The sequence below is a fragment of the Bos mutus genome, chromosome 11 (genome assembly GCF_027580195.1).
Source record: "Bos mutus isolate GX-2022 chromosome 11, NWIPB_WYAK_1.1, whole genome shotgun sequence".
Classification (NCBI taxonomy): domain Eukaryota; kingdom Metazoa; phylum Chordata; class Mammalia; order Artiodactyla; family Bovidae; genus Bos; species Bos mutus.
In genome coordinates this window covers 84835571-84861549 of record NC_091627.1, presented here as the reverse complement: position 1 = coordinate 84861549, position 25979 = coordinate 84835571, and the positions used below count along the sequence as shown (strand labels likewise).

The window sequence follows — 25979 nt, the reverse complement described above, 5'->3', positions numbered from 1 at the left end:
CAAATACGGTTTCACTTAGCTTCACGTTCAGATTGGATATCAGTTATCAAGAAAAAGGGGAAAAACAACTACTTTGGATGCAAATTCTTAAAATCCTTTTCATTACACTTGACTATTTCAGGTTTAGTTTTTGTTTTTCAAAATGTCAAAGACTAGATATTAGAATTCTAATTCAGAAAAATGAGTACATAACACTACCAATGAAGCTGTCCTCTTCTACCACATTCCAAATCAAACCTGAATCTTACCAGTCTTCGAGAGCTAACTTCCCACCCACAGAAGACCACATTAAATGATTCTATGGCGAGATAACTGGCAAAACCCAGTTATCTGGGTTAAGGGGGGAAGTTCCACAGGACAAATGACTAAGGACAAAAGGCAGGAGGGACAAGGAAAAAAATAAAGAAGTGAAGGCAGAACCTATAGACATAAAAGAAGTTTGAGACATATCAACTAATTGTAACATGTGAAACTTATTTGTTATTAAGAAGCTCTTATTAATATTGTTAAGAGAAGACAATGGTATTATGATTATATTTTTATAAACTATATCAAGGCATATTTTAAAATCATACATGGGCTTCCCTGGTGGCTGAGCACTAAATAATTCACCTGCCAATGCAGGAGGTGCGGGGTGATCCCTGAGTTCGGAAGATCCCCTGGAAAAGGAAATGGCAACTCACTCCAGTATTCTTGCCTGCGAAATCCCAGGGACAGAGGGGCCTGGCAGACTACAGTTTGTGGGGTTGCAAAGAGTCGGGCATGACAAGAACTAAACTATAGCAACAATTAATCCATATCAAGTGCATAATCAAAGATTTTTCTTTAGCAAATTCACCTAGTTGTGCAACCATCAGTATAAATAAATTTTAAAATTTAAAAAAGACCCCTCACATCCATTAACTATTAATCCCTTCTCACAAACACACCAGCTGACTAATCCTCTTTCTGACTCTGTAGATGTGTCTTTTCCAGACATTCCACATTAACAGAATCATCTGGCTCCTCACACTTCACAATTTTTAAGGTTCATTAGTGTCACAGCTGGAGAAGGCAATGGCACCCACTCCAGTGCTATTGCCTGGCAAATCCCATGGATGGAGGAGCCTGGAAGAGCAGGACACGACTGAGCGACTTCCCTTTCATTTTTCACTTTCATGCATTGGAGAAGGAAATGGCAACCCACTCCAGTACTCTTGCCTGGCAAATCCCATGGATGGAGGAGCCTGGAAGAGTCTGACACGACTGAGCGACTTCCCTTTCACTTTTCACTTTCATGCATTGGAGAAGGAAATGGCAACCCACTCCAGTGTTGTTGCCTGGAGAATCCCAGGGACGGGGGAGCCTGGTGGGCTGCCGTCTATGGGGTCGCACAGAGTCGGACACGACTGAAGCGACTAGCAGCAGCAGCAGCAGTGTCACAGCATGTATCAACAGCTTGTTTCTTTTTATTGCTGAATAGTATTCCATTGTGTTGTATAGACATATTTTGTCTATTTACAGTTTTGTCTATTCATTTACAGTCTATTCATTTACAGTTAGGCTGCTGTAGGGCAGTTAGGTTGCTGCCAACGTTTGCCTGTTAAGAATAACACTGCTGTGGACACGTGTGTGTAAAAGTTGCTGTGTAGGTAGATACACAGGAGTGGAACTGCTAGGTCATTGCTATTGCTATTGCTAAGTCACTTTACAGCAAACTAATACACTTTTCAAGAAATGTTTAAAGTGTTTTAGATATATTAGCTTATTTAATCCCTACAACAGCCTTAAGAGGAAGCTATTACTATTATCCCCATTCTAGGGATGAGGAAGCAAAAGTCCATCCAAAAAGCTTAAGCAATGTGGTCAAGTCAGATGAGAATCAAAGTAGCTTGGCTTTAGCATCTGTGGTCATAACCACAAGGCCATATACTTCAAGCTCAATGACAAGTTAAACATTTCTCACAAGACATAAACAAATTAAAGAAATTTAATACAAAAATTCAGGTGGCTTCTAAGAACACAAAAGGAGACAGTCCAATGTTAATTAAATTTAAGTGTATATTTCATAACATATATATGGTAGTAATTCTTGTTATCTCTGAGTGGCAGAGTTGAAATGTATTCCATTTCTTTTTATTTAATTGTATTTTCATTTATTACAGTGATATATATATATATATATAAAAGGCAGTATTTAAGATTAACATAAAACAAACAACTCACTAATCAGAAAGCAAATGACCTGATGAACAATAAGATTTTAAGTTCCTAATTTTTTAAAGGACATTTTAAGATGTCCTGAGTGAGTACTATGCATTGACCCTAAGTTGAGTGCTGTGGACATAAATCTGATTGCAACTTAGGAAAAAAGAAAGGCAACTCTAGAATCACAGCTGTGGGAAAAGGTGCTCCTGTAGTAGGAGTCATCTTTATCAGAGGAGGGGTTAGGGAGAAAGGTTTCCCGAAAGAGAAGGCATTAAACTGATTTGAGGGAATGGTGTATGAACACACTGCTTCTAAGCAGACTCTTTCATCAATAACATAGCCTCTTCTTAATGATTAAAAACGGAGGCCCTGCTTCAAATGTCAAACCTTTCTTTTTTTGTCAGTTTGTCAATTTTGAATATCCACTAAAGAATAGGAGTTTCAAAGAAAAGGAAAAAAGCTTTGTCTTGTGATGTTAGAATATAATTAGAGCATAAAAAAAAATCTGTAAATACCTATAAATGAGAAAGTATTTTTTAAATTCATTATATTCACGTGTAGTTTGATCACAGTCAGTCAAGGCACCCTTGAAACTTCATCTTAATAGCACTTCTAAGTGTGCTGATGATTAAAATCAGGGGTGGGCAAACTACAAGCACAGGTGGCCTGGTTGGTTAAGAATGATTTTTCGGCAACGAATAGTATTTACGTTCCAGGAGGAAGAAAGAGAGGAGGGAAGAGAGCGAGAACCATAAACAGAGACTACATGTGGTCCCAAAAGCCTACAATATTTTACTCTCGACCTTTACAGAAAAAGTTGTCTACAATTAAAAAATTATATATATTACTGGATGGATCTGTGGCCATACAGAAAGGCATCAGCAGAAAGGCACTATCACTGAGGTGGAATTCAGTCTAGACACCAGTACACGTACATACTTACGATGGGAGGGAGAAACCGGGGAGGAGAGGGGTTTTTAAGAGTACGCAGTTAGTTCAGAAAGACATGGGTTCTGCAGGGAGTGGGGGGAATTCAGGGATAGAATACAGTTGAAGCAGATGAAAAATAGGGAGCAGTCCTAGGGCTTTACAAGCTACTCCAGGTGGAAGGCAGCTATTCCAATATTAACGACCCATAAAATGTGAGAGTTAGGTTTACTGAGGAAACTGAGACTCAGAGCTAAAGTTACTTGCCCAAGTTCACAGAGCAGGAGTATGGGACACCAAGAACTGGTCTGCAAATACCAGATGCCACTTCCGTTCTTTCCACTGCAGCACACTGCCTCTCGTCACTGGACAGAGTTAACCTGGACAAACCCCGCCATCACTGTGTGACAAGTGAGCTCAACAAGTGACAAGTGAGTCCAGAGGCAACAGTCTCCTCAGGAGCTCCCCTTCCTCCTGCAGTCATCAGTGGTTTCTCAGGGAAGAACTGGGCATGGTGTCTACAGGTCTCAGAGAGGTGGAGGAGCAGACAACAGCCCTCTCTGCCAGATATTGGGAACAATAGAGAATGTTGACCAAACATCATTAAAACAAGCCTGAGATATCCAGTGGCTGGATATTCTCAAAAGAGAATGTTGACCAAACATCATTAAAACAAGCCTGAGATATCCAGTGGCTGAGGGCAGTAAGAAACACCAAATTTCAATGAATTTACCTGGTTCCAATTTTATTACTTTAATTGCTGCCAGTTCACCGGTGTTAACATTCCGTGCCTAAAAAACAAAAGAAGATAACTGTGAAAAGAAAGCTTTCATAAAAACTTTATGAAATGCTATTTTAGCTTACTACTTATATTGTCAATTATTCAGAATATTTTTTAAAGCAAGAATTGTAAAAGTGATTTATATTTACAAAACAAACAGTATATTCTTCCCAATGAATTTCAACATCAATCCAAGTATAAATTTAATGAGGATGATAATAACAGCAGTTAACAGAAACCTAGATTGTAGTATATCTAAGCACTATTCCAAGTGGTTTTCTATTTATTGAATGTTTACAGCAATCTTAAAAGGCAGGTACTAATGTAATAATATCAATAATATTCTCGTGTTGCACATGAAGAATTTGAAGCACAGAGAACTTGCCCAGACCGTATAGCTAGGGACATGCTGGGATTCAAACCCAGGCAGTCTGACTCCAGAATCTGAGTTTTTTAAGCATTACATTCCACTTCGATTCACTCAAGTTCAATTCAGTAGCTCAATTGTGTCCGACTCTTTGTGACCCCACGGACTTCAGCACACCAGGCTTCCCTGTCCATCACCAACTCCCAGAGCCTACTCAAACTCATGTCCATCGCATTGGTGGTACCATCCAACTATTTCATCCTCTGTCCTCCCCTTCTCCTCTCACCTTCAATCTTTCCCAGCATCAGGGTCTTTTGCATCAGGTGGCCAAAATATTGGAGTTTCAGCTTTAGCATCAGTCCTTCCAATGAATATTTAGGACTGATTTCCTTTAGGATGGACTGGTTGGATCACCTTGCACTCCAAGGGACTCTCAAGAGTCTTCTCCAACACCACAGTTCTAAAGCATCAATTCTTTGGTGCTCAGCTTTCTTTATAGTCCAACTCTCACATCCATACATGACTACTTGAAAAACCATAACTTTGACTAGATGGACCTTTGTTGGCAAAGTAATGTCTCTGCTTTTCAATATGCTGTCTAGGTTGGTCATGGCTTCTCTTCCAAGGAGCAAGCGTCTTTTAATTTCATGGCTGTAGTCACCATCTGCAGTGATTTTGGAGCCCCCAAAATATAGTCTCTAACTCTTTCCATTGCTTCCTCATATATTTGCCATGAAGTGATGGGACCAGATGCCATGATCTTAGTTTTCTGAATGTTGAATTTTAAGCCAATTTTTTCACTGTCCTGTTTCATTCAAAGAATTCTGAATTAACTTGCTTTAAACTTTTAACCTAAAAAAACTTTATGAAAATCATATACCTTTATATAACTGTAAAAACAAGCTCCTCATATCTGTTTAAACACATCTGATAGTATAAAGAAATCAATTCAATACAAACCAAATACATTTTACAAGCCACATATTAAAAGTAAAAACTATTTAAAAAAATCAACCCATAATATTAGATTGCCAGTGTTTACAAGTGTAATTACATGTAAGTAAGCAGAAATCATCTTTTCAATTTGTATAAAAATGGTAGTTATTTTTGTAAATTTAAAATGTTTTATAATTGAATAAAAATTTTAAAAATATTTTAAACTATGAACTGAAACAAATTGATTTTTGTATCAACTAATGAAGACCAATATATGCAATTCACTCAACACTGAAAAATTCATTCAAGTCATGAGAATTATTCTTAGTTGTAACACTTCTTATTAGTGGACTGGTATGATGCTGTGAAAGTGATGCACTCAATATGCCAGCAAATTTGGAAAACTCAGCAGTGGCCGCAGGACTGGGAAAGGTCAGTTTTCATTCCAATCCCAAAGAAAGGCAATGCCAAAGAATGCTCAAACTACCACAAAATTGCACTCATCTCACACGCTAGTAAAGTAATGCTCAAAATTCTCCAAGCCAGGCTTCAGCAATATGTGAACCGTGAACTTCCTGATGTTCAAGCTGGTTTTAGAAAAGGCAGAGGAACCAGAGATCAAATTGCCAACATCCGCTGGATCATGAAAAAAGCAAGAGAGTTCCAGAAAAGCATCTATTTCTGCTTTACTGATTATGCCAAAGCCTTTGACTGTATGGATCACAATAAACTGTGGGAAATCCTGAAACAGATGGGAATACCAGACCACCTGATCTGCCTTTTGAGAAACCTATATGCAGGTCAGGAAACAATAGTTAGAACTAGACATGGAACAACAGACTGGTTCCAAATAGGAAAAGGAATATGCCAAGGCTGTATATTGTCACCCTGCTTATTTAACTTCTATGCAGAGCACATCATGAGAAACGCTGGGCTGGAAGAAGCACAAGTGGAATCAAGATTGCCGGGAGAAATATCAATAACCTCAGATATACAGATGACACCACCCTTATGGCAGAAAGTGAAGAGGAACTCAAAAGCCTCTTGATGAAAGTGAAAGAGGAGCATGAAAAAGTTGGCTTAAAGCTCAACATTCAGAAAACGAAGATCATGGCATCTGGTCCCATCACTTCATGGGAAATAGATGGGGAAACAGTGTAAACAGTGTCAAACTTTATTTTTTTAGGCTCCAAAATCACTGCAGATGGTGACTGCAGCCATGAAATTAAAAGACACTTACTCCTTGGAAGGAAAGTTATGACCAACCTAGACAGCATATTCAAAAGCAGAGACATTACTTTGCCAACAAAGGTCCGTCTAGTCAAGGCTATGGTTTTTCCTGTGGTCATGTATGGATGTGAGAGTTGGACTGTGAAGAAAGCTGAGAGCCGGAGAATTGATGCTTTTGAACTGTGGTGTTGGAGAAGACTCTTGAGAGTCCCTTGGACTGCAAGGAGATCCAACCACTCCATTCTAAAGGAGATCAGTCCTGGGATTTCTTTGGAAGGAATGATGCTAAAGCTGAAACTCCAGTACTTTGGCCACCTCATGCGAAGAGTTGACTCATTGGAAAAGACTCTGATGCTGGGAGGGATTGGGGGCAGGAGGAGAATGGGAAGACACAGGATGAGATGGCTGGATGGCATCACTGACTCAATGGACATGAGTTAGAGTGAACTTCGGGAGTTGGTGATGGACAGGGAGGCCTGGTGTGCTGCAATTCATGGGGTTACAAAGAGTCGGACACGACTGAGCGACTGAACTGAATTGAACTGAAAGCTCAGTGAATCACCCATAAGGGATGATAACAATATTAACAGTGAATCCTTCTAAGAGTATTGGGGCATTAAAAAAAAAATCAGTTTCTAAGAAGATATATACGGGACACAGTCACTGCTAAAACATATAAATAAAAATTTAACCTTTAAACTCAAAGAACAACAAAGGTATTAAAAATACAAATTACAAAGAATTAAAATTAAAATTTCAAGGGAAGTTCATTCCTTTTGAAAAAAATCTCCATAACTCATGAACACTTATGATGCCAACTTACTAAAGAGTAGTAAGTTTTGAACTCAGCAGTAAGTTTTTGAACTACAAGCAGTTCAAAACAGATTTGAACATTTACTCAAATTAACTTAATTTCCACTACATGAAACAGACATTTCCAATAGTGTCACAGAAGTATTTATCGCTTTCACCAGGATAAGAAGACGTATATATATAAATGGAATAGAAATAAAATCAGAGTGTCATTCTGGGAGCATTTTGTAAAGAGGATGGAGCAGAGTGCAAAATATTCATTATATCACAGCACCGTTAGTCATAAATCTTCTCAAACACTATCAGAACACCTTGCCTTTCCTCACGTTGTGATACCTCTTCTCTGTTAGACTTCTTGACACTCTGTCCTCTAATCCGCATCTTTTTTAAGCACTTCTCCAATAAAATAAGACACCCCTCTCTAATTCTCAATTCTCCATTTAAAAATCTTGAAATAGTTTTATTTTCTGATTATTGAAAAATAAATTCAGAGTCTGGGTAATTCCAAACGAACGAGCAAAAGAAAATATGAACTCAGAGAAAGCTAAAGTGAAGTGAAGTCGCTCAGTCATGTCCGACTCTTTGCGACCCCATGGGCAGTAGCCTGCACCAGGCTCCTCTGTCCATTGGATTTTCTAGGCAAGAGTACTGGAGTGGGGTGCCATTTCCTTCTCCAGGGAATCTTCCCGACCCAGGGATCGAACCCAGGTCTCCCAGATTGTAGACAGACGCTTTACCATCTGAGCCACCAGGGAAGTCCCTCAAAGAAAGCTCGGGTGACTATTTTTACAACTGAAATTCTGTTTCCAACTGACCGCAAGAGGGCACACTTCCACTGACAACACAGGTTACACAAGGGTCCAAAATGGCTGCAGCACACAATGTACTCTTCTAAAAATAGATTCATTAATAGTTAACACAGCACACATTTAACAGGAAAACTACGACAGTAAACTACAGGTAAGTACTTTACGAGAGTCAATTATTTACTATAGGCTTGACTTATGAATACTATTTTTCAAAATTTAAATTAGGATTTTCTAAAGGGTAACAAGTTTTTAAATTATGGTTCTTCAGAGTCAATAAGAAAAGAAGACAGCTAATGATTACTGTTCTTTTTGCCTTCTGAATATTTTCTAATATGTAACTTATTTGACAGAAATAAGATAATTCACAAAAAAGGGAAGAAAAAATCCTCAGGAAACCTGAATTTCTGATCTTTACCACATCATAGTCCTTGGGTTTATTCATGAAAGGTGTTTAACATTATGATTCATCAAGAATCTTGGGTCTTCTGGCTAAAGTAAGTCATATTTTGCTGTTTCTAAATTTACAGCAGCCAAGATTACACATAAGTAAATTTTAAAATACCAACTCTAATGCTCTGTACCTGCTATTCTTTTTTCAATCACCTAGAAAAATTGATTACAGAAAAATGAAAACAAGGTAAATATTTATAATTATAATAAAGCATATAGTTAAAAAATTTCTAATTCACTATCAGTAACATGAGGAGGCCTTACAAATAGCTCTGAAAAGAAGAGAAGTGAAAAGCAAAGGAGAAAATGAAAGATATACCTATTTGAATGCAGAGTTCCAAAGAATAGCAAGGAGAGAAAAGAAAGCCTTCCTGAGTGATCAGTGCAAAAAAATAGAAGAAAACAATAGAATGGGAAAGACTAGAGATCTCTTCAAGAAAATTAGAGATACCAGGGGAACATTTCATGCAAAGATGGGCTCAATAAAGGACAGAAATGGTAGGGACCTAACAGAAGCAGAAGATATTAAGAAGAGGTGGCAAGAATACACAGAAGAACTGTACAAAAAAGATCTTCACGACCCAGATAATCATGATGGTGTGATCACTGACCTAGAGCCAGACATCCTGGAATGTGAAGTCAAGTGGGCCTTAGGAAGCATCACTACAAACAAAGCTAGTGGAGGTGATGGAATTCTAGTTGAGCTATTTCAAATCCTGATAGATGATGCTGTGAAAGTGCTGCACTCAATATGCCAGCAAATTTGGAAAACTCAGCAGTGGCCACAGGACTGGAAAAGGTCAGTTTTCATTCCAATCCCAAAGAAAGGCAATGCCAAAGAATGCTCAAACTACCACACAATTGCACTCATCTCACACACTAGAAGAGTAATGCTCAAAATTCTCCAAGCCAGGCTTCAGCAATACGTGAACCATGAACTTCCAATGTTCACGCTGGATTTAGAAAAGGTAGAGGAACCAGAGATCAAATTGCCAACATCTGCTGGGTCATCAAAAAAGCAAGAGAGGTCCAGAAAAATATCTATTTCTGCTTTATTGATTATGCCAAAGCTTTTGACTGTGTGGATCACAATAAACTATGGAAAATTCTTAAGAGATGGGAATACCAGACCAACTGGTCTGCTTCTTGAGAAATCTGTATGCAGGTCAGGAAGCAACAGTTAGAACTGGACATGGAACAACAGACTGGTTCAATATAGGAAAAGGAGTACATCAAGGCTGTATATTGTCACCCTGGTTATTTAACTTATATGCAGAGTACATCAAGAGAAACGCTGGGCTGGATGAAGCACAAGCTGGAATCAAGACTGCCAGGAGAAATATCAATAACCTCAGATATGCAGATGACACCACCCTTATGGCAGAAGAGTGAAGAACTAAAGAGCCTCTTGATGAAAGTGAAAGAGGAGAGTAAAAAAGTTGGCTTAAAGCTCAACATTCAGAAAACAAAGATCATGGCATCCAGTCCCATCACTTCATGGCAAATAGATGGGGAAACAGTGGCTGACTTTATTTTTTCGGGCTCCAAAATCACTGCAGATGGTGATTGCAGCCATGAAATTAAAAGACGCTAACTCCTTGAAAGAAAAGTTATGAACAACCTAGACAGCATATTGAAAAGCACAGACATTACTTTGTCAACAAAGGTCCATCTAGTCAAGGTTATGGTTTTTCCAGTAGTCATCTATGGATGTGAGAGCTGGACTGTGAAGAAAGCTGAGGGCCGAAGAATTGATGTTTCTGAGCTGTGGTGTTGGAGAAGACTCTTGGACTGCAAGGAGATCCAACCAGTCCATTCTAAAGGAGATCCGTCCTGGGTGTTCATTGGAAGGACTGATGTTGAAGCTGAAACTCCAATACTTTGGCCTCTGATGCAAAGTGCTGACTCATTTGAAAAGACCCTGATGCTGGGAAAGACTAAACGCAGGAGAAGGGGACGACAGAGGATGAGATGTTTGGATGGCATCACCAACTCAATGGGCATGAGTTTGGGTAAACTCCGGGAGCTAGTGATGGACAGGGAGGCCCGGCATGCTGCGGTCCATGGAGTTGCAAAGAGTCGGACATGACTGAGCGACTGAACTGAACTGAATTGAACATGAACTTTACAGATCTGCCCAGGGAAGAAAACTGAGGATAAATATTCTCAGCTTCTAGACCTAGTCTTCTGCCACAGCATTGATATGTCCACCTTTCTCACATGTTCTGAAAGTAATGCTCAGATCAGTTGTTTTTGAGTTCAAAACTCTTCTGGAGTACACACTATTGTTTGAAAGACATGATCCAAATTCCTTACCAGAAAATTTAAAGTATTTACTAAATATAGCATTTTATAACAGCTTTACTGTGATACAATTCACATACCAAAAAGTTCACCCTTAATGTGTACAATTCAGTCATTTTTAGTATATGCACATAGTTATGTAACCATCATTCCTATCTAATTTTGAAACATTTTTATCAACCCAGAAAGAAACCCTAAGACCCATTAGCAGTCACTCTCCATTCCTCCCCCTCCCGATCCCTGACAACTAATACTCTACTTTCTGTCTCTATGGATTTGACTATTCTGGATATTTCACACAAATATGATCGTACAAACTCTGGTCCCTTGTGACTGGCTTCTTTTACTGAGCATAAGCTTTCCAGGTTCATCTATGTTGCAGCATATCAGGACTTTATTCTTTTTGTTGCTGAATAATATTTCATTGAATGAAAATTCCCCATTTGTTTATCCTTTTACCAGTTGAAGGATGTGTGGGCTGTTTCCATTTGGGCTATTATGAATAATGCTTTTATGAACCCTGTGTGGATCTATGCTTTCAGTTCTCTTGGATAGAGAGCTAAGAGTGGAATCGCTGAGTCACATGGCAACCTCTGTTTAGCTTCCTCAAGAACTGTCAGACTGTTTTCCAAAGTGGCTGCACCACTTTATATGATTGCCAGCAATGTATGAGGGTTCCAATTTCTCTACAGCCAAGCCGATATATATTATTACCTGGCTTTTTACCTTTAGTTTTCCTCGTTGACGTGAAGTGGTATCTCTTTGTGGTCTAGTAACTTACTAATGACTAACAATCTTAAGCATCTTTTCATATGCCTGTTTGTCATTTGAATAGTGTCTTTGAAAAAATGTGTATCTAATTCTTTGCCCATTTTTAATTGTGTCGTACTTTTACTGCTGACTTGTGAGCATTTTTTATATATCCTGATGTAAGTCTCTTATTAGTTACATGACCTGTAAATATTTAATCCCACTCTTGAGTTGTCTTCATTTCTTGATGGTGTTCTTTGAAGCAAAAAATTTTTTAATTTTGTTAAGTCAAACTTTATCTACTTTTAGTTGCTTATGTTTTTGGTATTATAGCTGAGAAACGACTGCCTGGAAACCAAGGTCACAAAGATTTTTTTTCTCTATTTTTTCTTCTAAAGAGTTTTATAGTTTAGCTTTTCCATTTAAGTCTATGACCCATTTCCATTTAGGTCTATGACTTTTTCTGTGATGTCTGGCAGGGCTCAAATTTCACTCCTTTGCACATGGACAGCCAGCTGTGAAGTACAACATTTTATCTATAAAACTGTTTACTACCTGTCTGTATTTCCAGTTGGTCCTTACTTGGCGCTTTATGCTGTAGCCAAACTAAACAACTGCCCAACCCCAGTGCTAGCCACACTTACCCTCTAGCACTTACTGCTTAGACAAACACTTTCCGTAAACTCCCTCCCCTAGCCTAACTCCTAGACATCTTTTAAAGCTCACTTTAGGTTATTATCACTGCCTACAAACCCTTCCTGACCCCAGTTCAAGTCAGGCACCCCCCACACACACTCCCAGATATCCTGGGTAACCATTCTCATACAGGAGTGAGTTTGGTTTGGAAAATCCTGCAGATCTAGAGCTGATCTCAGATTAGAGGAGCTCTTGGAAACCATTTCTAAGCTGTCCTGGAATTCAGTTTGGTTCACTGAATTGGTTCAATTCTAGCACTGGTTTGGGAAAAGGTTTCTGTGAGACGATTTCATACTGACTACTAAGTTATCTCTAACTATCGGAAAAGTATTCCTTGACTGTGACAATGGGAGTAAACAAAATCTAGACTGAACTATTAGTGGCAAAAACATGCTACACACTATATAAAGTGAGTTAGATAACTGTCAGTAACAAACCTGATCATCTACTATATACCCAACACCGTCTATATTCAAAGCTTACTGTTCAGAAGGGGCTGTCCAATGTGAACATATATAAAGAAAGGTTCCAAGATGGGAGTGAAGAAATGCAAAGTTTAGTGCTGGCTCTGCCAGTAACAAGCAATAGGATCTGAGTTAGTAATTTCCCCGTGTCTTCTGCCCTCAATCTAAAAATAAGAGGAGAAAAAAGAGACTCTTTCGAAGTTTCCTTCTAATTCTAAAAGTAAGGTGTTTGCATCAAATAATTTAAGTCTAAATTAACAGATTCCAAATACTAAACCAGTTGGCTGGTTATACAAGGATCATATGAGGAGCTGAAAAACAACAAAAAACGCTGCCACTGATTTCTGAACCAACAGGTTTAGGACAAGACAGGAATCTGTATTTAAAGCTACTGAGGTGCTTCTGATACTCAGCCAGGTCTGGGGACCTGGCTTAAGGCACCATGCCTTGTGAATTTTCTAAAATATAAATACCAACTTCTAAGTCTGGAAGGGGTGTTACAGGGATGGCTTTATGAAGGAGGTACCATTTAAGCAGAGGTTTGACAGACGGGCTGGATTACAACAAACACAGAAGCAGGATAGGAAAGAGGGCACAGCAAGAAAAGTATGAGCAAAGGCACAGGGACAGAAAACAGAGGCTATTTTGAGCGCACTGGGCAGGCAAAACCTCAGGGTGTCTCTCATATAAATGCTCCTTCCCATATAAATGCTCCCTTTCAGAGGGAAATGGTTAACCCAAAGCTCCTGTTGAAGGAAGAGTTTTGTTTGCTTTTCCTCAGTTACTCAGACTAGGTAGGAGCCTACTACAAGGGCAGCCAATTCTATAGGAAGACTGATAGCCAGGGTGACAGACATTCCTGGTTTGCCCAGGAATAGGTTATGCCGATTGTCCTAGCAGAATTACTAATAGGGCCCACTTTCACTCTCAAATTTATAATTAAAATTTTATTTAACTTGGACAGTAAACTATAAGGTCACTCTACCTTCGCGACCTGAGCCAACATGAAAAAGGAGATAGGCTGATCGGATTATTGAAAACAGGGGTCAGCAAGCATGACTGTTTTTGTAAATGAAGTTGTACAGGAACGTGTTCATTGGGTTAAGTATCATCTGTGGCTGCTTTCACAACACAATGTAAGAGCTGAGTAGCTGAGATAGAGACCATATGGCCTAGAACCCCTGAAGTATTTACTACCTGGCCCTTTACAGAAAAAACCCGCTGACTCCCACTCTGAAACAATACTGTCCAATAGAATGTTTTGTGTTAAGGGAAAGGTTCTACACGCACTGTCCATTTACTGTAGCCCCATGCCACATAAAGCTACTGGCAAACCAAGACATGGCTGGTTGTCTGAAGAACTGAATTTTATTTAATTATTTGATATGCAATAAGATATTTAAATTTGAAAGGCTCTCAAACTGTTCAGATATTTAAATATTTAATTGAGATATAATTGACATATAACATTGTATTCATTTCAGGTGTATAAAATAATGATTTGATATATGTATTACTAAATGATCACAAGTTTAGTTGACATCCATCACCATACCTAGTTACACATTTTTTTCTCTTGTGATGAGAACTTTTAAGATCTGTTCTCTTAGTATCAATACAGTATTGTTAACTATAGTCACCATGCTGAACATTTCATCCTTAGGACTCAGTTAGCTTTAATTGGGAAAAAAATCAACTTTAAAAAATACAGTTCTAGTAATTTTAACACATGTATAGATTTGCATAAAGTGAGTTAACTATCATCTGGAAACAGAAAAGTTCCATTACTTCAAAAACTCCCTAGAAAGTTACATTCTCCCCTTACCTTTACCTCTGGCAACCACTGGCTGTTCTTTGCCACTACAGTTTTACCTTTTTAAGAATTTCACGTAAATTAAATCATCATGTAAATTTCTGAGACTTATCTTCTTTCACCAAGTTGCTCCATATATCATTAGTTCCTTTTTCATTGTTAAGTAGTATTCCACTGTATGGATATACCCCAGTTTATTCACTACCAGTTGAAGCTATCAGCTATTTTTAGTTTTTGGTAAATATACATAGAGTTGCTATAAACCCAATGCACAGGTTATAAGAATATCTTGGAGAGGGATACAGTAGATATATGTTTAATTTTTAAAGAATCTGCCAATTCTGTTCTTCAGTGGATGTACCACTGTTCATTTCCAGCAGCGATGTATGAGAGCTCCAGCTCTTCCAGAACTTCCTTGTCAGAAACTGGAATTGTACTTTTTAGCCATTTCCAACAGGTATATAATCACAGTGGTTTTAGTCTTCATTTTCCTAGAGGCTAATGATGTTGAACATCTATTCCACTGCTTATTTGCCACCCTTTGGTGAAAGGTCTTCTATCTTTTGCCCATGTTTTAATTGGGATGTTTATTTTCTTACTGTTGAGCTTTGAAAGTTTTTTTTAATATATTCTAGAAACAAGTTCTTTTGCAAGCACTATGATTTGTAAATATTTCCTCCCAGTCTTAGCTTGCCTTTTCTCTTAACAGTGTCTTTTGCAAAGCATTATGGACTGAACTGATGCTTTCGAACTGTGGTGCTGGAGAAGGCTCTTGAGAGTCTCTTGGATGGCAAGGAGATCAAATCAGTCAATCCTAATGGAAATCAACCCTGAATAGTCACTGGAAGGACTGATGCTGAAGTTGCAGCTCCAATACTTTGACCACCTGATGCAAAGAGCCAACTCACTAGAAAAGACCCTGGTGCTGGCAAAGATTGAGGGCTAGAGAAGGGGGCGACAGAAGATGAGATGGTTGGATGGCATCACTGACTCAATGGACAAGAGTTTGAGCAAACTCTGGAAGACAGTGAAGGGCAGGGAAGCCTACTGTGCTGCAGTCCACGGGGTCGCAAGAGTCGGACATGACTGAGCGACTGAACAACAATGGACTGTGTGCTCCCAAAATCTGGATGTTGAAGTTCTAATTCATAATACCTTAGAATGTAAGTGTATTTGGAGACAAGGCCTTAAAGGAGGTAACCAAGGTTAAATGAGTTCATACAGATGGGCTCTAACCCAACAGGACTAGTCTTCTTATAAGAAAAGGGCCCGCAGATGTTAGTGCAGAGAGAAAAGGCCACGTTGAGAACACAGCAAGAAGGCAGCTGCCTACAACCCAAGGGGAGGCCTCGGGAGACACCAACACACCTTGACTTTGGACTTCTAGTCTCTACAACTGTGAGGAAATAAAATTTCAATTGTTTTATGCCGCCCAATCTGTGGTGTTTTGCTACAGCAGACCTAGCAAACTAACACACCGAGCAGAATTTTTTACTTTTGATGAAATCCAGTTTATCAATTGTTTTCTTTTATGAATGATGCTTCTGGTGTCACGTGTAAGACCTCGCCGGACCTCAAGTCATAAAGATTTTCTCCTGTGTTTTCTTCTAAAAAACAAGTTTTACATTTATATTTATGATATACTTTGAGTTCATTTTTAAGTTAATTTTGTTTTGTGAAGCTTAGGTCAATGTTCCTTTGTCTTTTGCATGTTTATGTCCAACTCTTCTGATACTATTTGTTGAAAAGGTTATTATCTTTCTTCCACTGAATTGCCTTGCATCTCTGTTAAAAATCAGTGGGCTGTTATCTGTGTGGTTCTGTTTCTGGATTCTACATTGATCCACTGATCTTGTTCTATTCCTTACCCACACTACACACAATCTTGATTACCACAGTTTTATAGTTAGGTCTTAAAAATGAGACACTGTGATTCTTGCAATTTTATTTTTCTTTTTTCAAAGTTCCTTTAGCTATCTAGGTTCTTTCTCTTTTCACAGAAATTTTAGAATCACCTTGTCTATATTTGCTGTAAAAAATCCTGCTGGGATTCTGATCTTGATTGTTGATAATTATAGATCAATTTGTGGAAAACTCACACCTTTACTATTCAGAATTTTTCAGTCCATGAACATTACTCTCTGTTTAGGTTTTCTTTGATGTTTTTCATGAGTGTTTTATAAAAACATTATCAGCATATGGATCCTACACATTGTGTATTTTCAGCACATAGATCCTACATATTGTTTTAACTTCGACTTTAAAAGCCATGTGTGGCCAGTGACAACCATATTAGACATCACAGCTCTAAGAAGTTTGAACCAGCATGCGATATAACCCAGTGTGAAAATGATGCCATAAAGTTGTGCCAGTGTCTTAGCAAGTAGGACTGTGGGCAAAATAAAGATACAAAGAAACAGAAAAGATACAGCATGGAGACAGACAACAAAGAGCAGAGAACAGAACAAGTGCATAGAAAAAAAAATAAGAGACCATGAGAAAGAAACGTATCTCCAAAGCTGCCCTGAGTTCCTGACAACTTTCCAGGCCCCTATCACATGCAGCTTTCAACAGCCTCTCTTTTCCTGAATTAACCTGAATGTCTCTTTGTTTCTTAAAATCAGGTGATTAAAGATCTAAGTTTCTAAGACTGTATGATGTTAATTTAAAAAAAAAAAAAAACCACAAAAAACAGATTGAGACTATCATACTAACTTTTTAAAAAGATGCACTTAACAGCTAATGACTGTATAAAGACACAGAAAATAATCTATGACTGATAAAAATCAAACAGCAACAAGTTATATTTCAAAGTTTATTTTTTTAAAGTTATTTGGAATTCAAATTGGACTTGTTCCATACCAATAACACTTTCAAATGGTAACTGGCAGACCACAATGTCAAATGAACTGATAACATGTATAAAACCTTAACAGTGGCAATAAGTTAGGGAAAACATAAGGGGCCAGGTAACCTCATTCCTACTTCCCACTAAAGAAACGACAGAAGCAGCATCTCTAATCCAAAGAGTTCCAAACTCCAATGCGTATAAAAAAATCACCTGAGGTTTTGCTTTTGGAAATATGTAAAACTAGATATGAAAATCCTTCCCATTATAAATACCCAGCTATAGCAAGTAAGACAGAACAAGTACTCTTTTAAATGTACTGCTGGACTCAGGAGGAAAGAAATCCACAGGAGGCAAAAACAGAGAAAACAGTAATTTGCTAAAAAAATAAAATCTGTTGAATGCATTTACTGCAGGAAATCAGAGTGGTAAACAAGAGCGAAAGTCATGACTTCAGCTTAAACTTGGAATCTAGAGACTTTAATTGGCCACCTGATGTGAAGAACTGACTCATTTGAAAAGACCCTGATGTTGGGAAAGACTGAAGGCTGGAGAAGGGGACGACATGGCATCACCATCACCAACTCAAGGGACATGAGTTTGAGTAAACTCCGGGAGTTGGTGATGGACAGGGAGGCCTGGCGTGCTGCAGTTCATGGGGTTGCAAAGAGTCTGACACGACTGAGCAACTGAACTGAACTGACAGTGAAAGCTGCAATTGAGATCATCACAAAAAAAGCAACAATGCCCCCCAAATCACACCTTTCAGTGCATGGAGGTAAGGAAGGGGGTGTCTGTCCACTGACACAGAGAACAAATTAAAAAAAAAAAAAAAGCGCCTGAATCACTGGAATGGGATTCCTCGAAAATTCAAATTCATAATTACAGCCTATTTTCTCAGTTGAGTATAAATTTACACTGCAAGGACCAGGAAACTCAAGCTAAGAAATGAATTTAAGCTGTTTCTGCATTGGTAATCAAGGCACCTGTCAGAAAGAGAAGCAAATTTTCTATAGAGAAATACACTTTCAATCCATGCCCCAGGAGATTCCTAAATACAGCACTGGCCAAACATGAAATTAAAACAAAATTATCAAACCAAAAGGAAACAAACTACAAGAACAGCAAAAGTTTAAAACAACAGAATGAAATTTGTGGGGAAGTTCAAATTTTGGAATTAATGGATACATAAAATTACAGTTAAGTATGCTTTACAAGTTTACAGGACTAAAGGAAAGTATTAACTACATGGGCCAGAAATAAGAGGCTAACAAAAATGACTTGAAAGATGGGAAAAAAAGAAATTAATAGAGTTTCTGGAAATAAAAAATGTAATTCTTGAAATTAAAAACCTAATTGGAGCACACACAGAGACAGAATTTAAACCAAATGACAGATCTAAAACAGCCAAAAGAGACAGATATAGAAGATATGAGAGATTGAGACATTTTAAAATCATCTTATCTCATAAATACATCTCATGAAAGAGAAGGGAACATACATCTAATTAAAATTTCAAAAGAAAAAAATAAAAATCCAACCATGGTGAAATATTATGTCAAATAAACTGAATATTTATTTATTGAGATAATTGGTAGTTCAGATTAATTATAAAAAGATTGGAAAAAAAGACAAAATAGTCTACCCAGTAAAATCTTTTTCTCACTTGAAGCCTTCTATTTATTTTTAAGTATGAATTTCTACCTTACAAAAGAATATATCCTTCAAATACATCAGTCATGAAACCTAGCATCTATCCATTTGAGAACACCATTTCCACCTATAATAATCAGGATCTATCCATTAAATAAAAGCATGCAACAGCCAACTGCATCTTTTAAATTTAAAATTCTGTTTAGATCTGAAATAAGTAAACAAATTATTGGAACACATGAATGCATCTGAGTGCTGGATTTATATCTTTCCCTAAAATCAGTGATATTAAAACATGTATTTGCTTTTTACCTGACACAAAATTACAAGCTTAAATATATTTATAAGACAGACTAATTTAGCTTCATGAAATCTATAAATGATACTTTCACAAAGCACTCCTAAAAATATTACAAACATCTTTTTTGATATCATATTATATAAAAAATGTTCTACTATTATTCCTCCTTTCACTAAAAATCCATCTATTAATACAGGAGAACGACCAATATGAATACCACTTTTTTCACATTTTTCCTCTGTTCCAAAATCCTTCTGACTGCATCTCACTTGTTTCCATTACTGCTGGGTTTTTACCTCAATCATGCTTTGGTGATCTCAGAGGATAAACTGAAAAGACGGGCTGAAAAGAAGACAGGACAACCCCTAAGGACACAGTGTTAAAGCAGGCATGGAATGATAAGTGCTTGAGCTAAAGTAATTTAATGAAAATGGACAGAAATGGCTAACATTCTACATTATTCCATGTTTCCGTTTGTGGTTGTCCAGAGCCCAAATTAACAAGATCCACATTTTATTTGCTAATGCAATTATTTTCAGGAATAAACAGCTATGTTTTCTGCTGTACTGTCAATCCAGGGGTGTTCTAGGACAGTCCTCGAACAACAAAGGAAGGACCATAGTGGAGCAGGGCCATTCCTCTCCAATAAAACTGGACCTGAGTTCACACAGGCTGCCAAGTATGAAGACAGCATATCCTCAAATAAGTTATGAAAGAGCTTGGCCAGATGGACAGGAAAAAGAAATGTAAGAGCAGATTGTGGAAAAAAGAAGACCAATTCAGAGAATAAGGCAGGGAGAATGTAGTTATGGGGCCAAAGACAAGACCAAACAGAGACAGGCATCGCAGTGGCTATAAGCCCAGACTGCTGACAACAACTGAACCTGATCTCGCCAGTACTGATGAATGTTATTTTCAGGTACCACATTCTGGTGGGACAGCTTGTGGTTTCCCATGATAATCTCACACAGCTCTGAAAGGGCTAAAGGAAAATGGACAGTGAGCTTCTGTCACCTTTGGCCAGTGATATATCCTCCTCCCAAAGGCTGGAAAGGGACCTTCCTGTGACTCAGATGGAATCTGAATCCATTAAACGGCAAACAAAAACATATAAAGGCAATAAAGCACAGTGGTTCTGGGTATGTTCTGTGAGGTTGGATCCCAGCTCCATCATTTATTATGAAAACACACACAACACATTCAGCAGCCTGTATGACACTGAGCGAGTTCTTTAACCTTTTACAGTTTCCTCATCTGTAAAATGGAGATAATAAATGAGGTAAACTCATTATAGTTGTGAGGACTTTTGTTTTCCACTGTCTCAACTCAGTCAAGGAACTCTCAAAATTTGGATAAAATGAGAAAATATTGAGAAATCTATATGAATCTGCTTTAAATGGAATATACTAGGTAAATTTAGGAGAAAAAAGAAAAAAACACAAAACAAACAGTAATTCTAGTTTCTTTAAGAAAGCATTTAAAACCAAGTAGGAGCTTTACAGGTGTCGCAGCACTTCAGTTCAGTCGCTCAGTTGTGTCCGACTCTTTGTGACCCCATGGACTGCAGCACACCAGGCTGCAGTTAGATAGCATTTATGCAAAGCAAATAATCATCAGGTAAATTTTTTTAAATGTTTTAAAAGTATCTGTTTTGGAAATACAAATTTACATGAAGCTGGTATCCAACAGTAGCAATGTGTAGTTAATCATACCAGTTAATTCCAAACCTGGTCTGATTACACTGGTCTGTTACAACCTAAACAACATTTAAAGACTTAGCTGAAAAGTTAGGGCAAGAGGAACAAAACAAGTATGTTATCTCAAATTGTGCAGGGCAGAAACACACTGCCATAATGACTATCCAATAATATCTTGGTTATTAGAACAGACGTCCTGCAAATCTAAGCAAATGAAATAGCTCCAAAAGCATGATTAAAAAACAAAAAGCTTGTTTGGCATTTGCAGTGTACTCTGAGTAGTCAGCAATAATGAAAGGGCAGAGAATTAAGAAGCCTAAGGTCATAACCAGATGTAATATGATTGTTTGTTTGCTGACTGGCCAGTGAGATCTAGAGAAGCTGAGATGCTTCACACAAAAGTTGGAAAGCAGAAGCAAAGAATCCAATCAAGTGGGTGTACTAGTTAGCAGCTAAAAGACAAATGGAATGGCAAATAGGAAAGGTAAGAGGCAGTTAACAGCCAGTGATAACAAACACAGGGAATAAGTCAGAGAGTAGATATGATCAAAGCCTTACTGTATAAATGCAGAGTACCTGAGCCTAGAAATCTTATACTCACAAATAGCCTAAAGGCATCCCATTACACAAATTCTAAATACACTTGGAAGTGAAAATGTGTGATTAACCAAGGAAAATTTTTCAAAGAATTAAAAAAGAAGATAAATTGTTGTAACAAGTATTCAGTTCAGTTCAGTTGCTCAGACGTGTCCGACTCTTTGCGACCCCATGAATCGCCAGGCCTCCCTGTCCATCACCAACTCCCAGAGTTCACTCAGACTCACATACATCGAGTCAATGATGCCATCCAGCCATCTCATCCTCTGTCGTCGTCCCCTTCTCCTCCTGCCCCCAATCCCTCCCAGCATCAGAGTCTTTTCCAATGAGTTAACTCTTCGCATGAGCTGGCCAAAGTACTGGAGTTTCAGCTTTAGCATCATTCCCTCCAAAGAAATCCCAGGGCTGATCTCCTTCAGAATGGACTGTTTGGATCTCCTTGCAGTCCAAGGGATTCTCATACTAAAAAGGTAGAGAATTTAGGAAAGTGTTTTTCTGGCACAGAAATCACCAAATCGATGGAATAAATTTAAAATATGATAAAGATAGCAGTTCACATACATATAGAAAAGCTTTAAAAATGCATACACATTTTTACACAGTAAAAATACACAGTAACCAGTGGTTACATACAGCTAACAGGAAGAAGGTGAAAGGAAGAGACTCTCAGGTTTTTTTATTTGTTAATTAAAAAAAAATTATTAAGAACAAAAATAGAAGAGCAAAGTTGTGATAATAACTTTTAAAAGCACAACAATTTATATATATATATATATATGTAAGTGATGGTGCAATTAATCTACAACTTAAGCCAAGTTATCCAAACTACTAGCAGATTCTCAATCTCTGGAAGTTTTAAGTGGTACCACATCACACACAGAGCCAAATAAAAGCATAAAGATTTTAGTTTCATGGTTTTCCACGGAAACATAAGAGAATGTCCCTAAGGTTTCTAATCGAAAAGGCACAGATTTATATGAAGAAATGGGCTTCCCCAGGGGCTTATGGCAAAGAATCTACCTGCCAATGCAGAAGACGTGGGTTTGATCCCTGGGTGGGGAAGATCTCCATGAGTAGGAATTGGTAACCCACTCCAGTATTCTCACCTGGAAAATCCCATGGAGAGAGGGCTACAGTCAATGGGGTCACAAAGAGTTGGACACAATTGAACAACTTCAGTTAGTAATCTTGGCATTTCACAGTAAACATATTAAATTATTATAAGGCAAAAAACAGCTCATGAAATTGACAGAAGGATTACATTTGTCGACACACTCATTTCAGATCATGGTCTGTCTCTTCAACAGTTTTGCAATGCTGATACCAGGCTCTTTCAATGATACCAGCCAACTTTCACTCTAGTAAAAATTCCTAGTGTGATGTAGATGAAAACCAGCAACCTCTTTCATGTGTGTTAATAATATAAGAAGAGTGCAAAAAGGATAATCAATCTTTGATGATTACAAAATATCCTACAACCTTCAAAAAGTACATTGGCTAATTACTTAGATGCTTGAACAAGGTGAATCAGATTTTTTTTCCCTAGAAGGGTTTTTTTTCGGGGAGGGGGAGGGAATCTTTAATAAAATACTAACTCATGCCAATAGAATATTTTTAGTATCCTACTACAGAAGGATATTCATTTTATGCAATTTTACAGTTTTCCTACCTGAAAATGTTCTCTTTCTGCTTCAGTATATGCACAAACCATGGCAGTACGGCTCAGAACACAATGATGATGATACTACACCCAGCAATAAATGCTAAACAGCAATAAATGCTTACCCAGCACATACTACACGCGAGGCACTGTGCCAGAGCTCTGTTTGTAAACCTCAGTTATTTCACGATGACCCTATAAAGTAGGCAGTACTATTAAATCCATTTTATAAATGATATAACTGGCACTCAGATAAGTTAACAAATTTGAACCCAGGCTGTCTTGATTCCAAAAAGCTATGCTCTTCATCACCAAGTTACCCATAACCAGGAAATGTTACTCAAAAGAGATTCCCTGAAAACAAGTATGTATTAAGCAGACACCATACACATTTTCAATTGCCTGATATAAAACTAAAGGTTCAGTTGTGAATTTCACATGTGCCTGGATTTCATTTTTTTTTAATCCCTCCCACCCCTCTAAATTTCATTTTTGAGGAAATTATTAGACAAAGCTCAAAAATGCAGCAGTTGCTTCATTTAACAAATATTGAATGCCAGGCTCTGTGTAAGATGTTCTTTATAATGAGCTCTTGTGGGAAGACAGTCTAACGTGAAAGAGAAATACAGGACTGGAAATAGAGATGTGTGCTATAAGAGTAAATGGGAGACTCTTCCTTAGAGACTAACAAAGTCAGGGAGGGATTCTCTGATGATACAACTGTGATCTGACATTATGTGTAAAACATATTTTTTCGACCAAGATTTTGAACTTTTAAGGTACAAACACATAAAAATAAAAAATGTTTATTTCCTAATTCTTTTGATTCCTCTGTGACAGCAATCAGAATCTATCATTTAAGTCAGTGAAGTGGGCCTTAGAAAGCATCACTACAAGTAAAGCTAGTGGAGGTGATGGAATTCCAGTTGAGCTATTCCAAATCCTGAAAGATGATGCTGTCAAAGTGCTGCACTCAATATGCCAGCAAATTTGGAAAACTCAGCAGTGGCCACAGGACTGGAAAAGGTCAGTTTTCATTCCAATCCCAAAGAAAGGCAATGCCAAAGAATGCTCAAACTACCGCACAATTGTACTCATCTCACACGCTAGTAAAGTAATGCTCAAAATTCTCCAAGCCAGGCTTCAGCAATACGTGAACAGTGAACTTCCTGATGTTCAAGCTGGTTTTAGAAAAGGCAGAGGAACCAGAGACCAAATTGCCAACATCCGCTGGATCATGGAAAAAGCAAGAGAGTTCCAGAAAAACATCTATTTCTGCTTTATTGACTGTGCCAAAGCCTTTGACTGTGTGGATCACAATCAACTGTGGGAAATTCTGAAAGAGATGGGAATACCAGACCACCTGGTCTGCCTCTTGAGAAATCTGTATGCAGGTCAGGAAGCAACAGTTAGAACTGGACATGGAACAACAGACTGGTTCCAAATAGGAAAAGGAGTTCGTCAAGGCTGTATATTGTCACCCTGCTTATTTAACTTATATGCAAAGTACATCATGAGAAACGCTGGACTGGAAGAAACACAAGCTGGAATCAAGATTGCCGGGAGAAATATCAATCACCTCAGATATGCAGATGACACCACCCTTATGGCAGAAAGTGAAGAGGAACTCAAAAGCCTCTTGATGAAAGTGAACGTGGAGAGTAAAAAAGTTGGCTTAAAGCTCAACATTCAGAAAATGAAGATCATGACATCCGGTCCCACCACTTCATGGGAAATAGATAGGGAAACAGTGGAAAACAGTGTCAGACTTTATTTTTCTGGGCTCCAAAATCACTGCAGATGGTGACTGCAGCCATGAAATTAAAAGACGCTTACTCCTTGGAAGGAAAGTTATGACCAACCTAGATAGCATATTCAAAAGCAGAGACATTACTTTGCCAACAAAGGTCCATCTAGTCAAGGCTATGGTTTTTCCTGTGGTCATGTATGGATGTGAGAGTTGGACTGTGAAGAAGGCTGAGTGCCGAAGAATTGATGCTTTTGAACTGTGGTGTTGGAGAAGACTCTTGAGAGTCCCTTGGACTGCAAGGAGATCCAACCAGTCCATTCTGAAGGAGATCAGCCCTGGGATTTCTTTGGAAGGAATGATGCTAAAGCTGAAACTCCAGTACTTTGGCCACCTCATGTGAAGAGTTGACTCATTGGAAAAGACTCTGATGCTGGGAGGGATTGGGGGCAGGAGGAGAAGGGGACGACAGAGGATGAGATAGCTGGATGGCATCACTGACTCGATGGACGTGAGTCTGAGTGAACTCTGGGAGTTGGTGATGGACAGGGAGGCCTGGCGTGCTGCGATTCATGGGGCTGCAAAGAGTCAGACACGACTGAGCGACTGATCTGATCTGATCTGATCTGAAGAGCAGATGTAATACTAGTAGTTCAGATAAAATAGACTTTTTAGCATTCTGACGTTCAGTTAAAAAAAAGTCAATGCCACTGTTTCCATTCAAAAAATAACAACAACTCATAATGAAGTACTAATATCATAATGTGCAATAAATCCATCTGCACAGGGCTCTCAATCCATGGAAAATACGGCAGAAATTAAGAGTGGAAACTAATAACTTAATGTTGACACATCTAAGTATGTAAAAAGTGGATTTTATTAAACAACCCACCAACCACCACCACACATACAAACTTTTTTCTAACTCATAACTGTTTTAACCAGGCCA

At 38.2% G+C, this 25979-nt stretch overlaps 1 protein-coding gene across 4 annotated transcripts in view; it reads right to left on the bottom strand.

Moving 5' to 3' along the window:
- The window catches only part of MAP4K3 (mitogen-activated protein kinase kinase kinase kinase 3), a 184826-nt gene that overhangs the window by 119804 nt on the left and 39043 nt on the right, over nt 1–25979 (bottom strand). For all 4 annotated transcript variants that reach the window (XM_070379693.1, XM_070379695.1, XM_070379694.1 and 1 more), the window contains exon 2: nt 3848–3905. In XM_070379693.1, coding sequence (XP_070235794.1) covers nt 3848–3905 — 58 coding nt within the window. The remainder of the gene's footprint in view (nt 1–3847; nt 3906–25979) is intronic.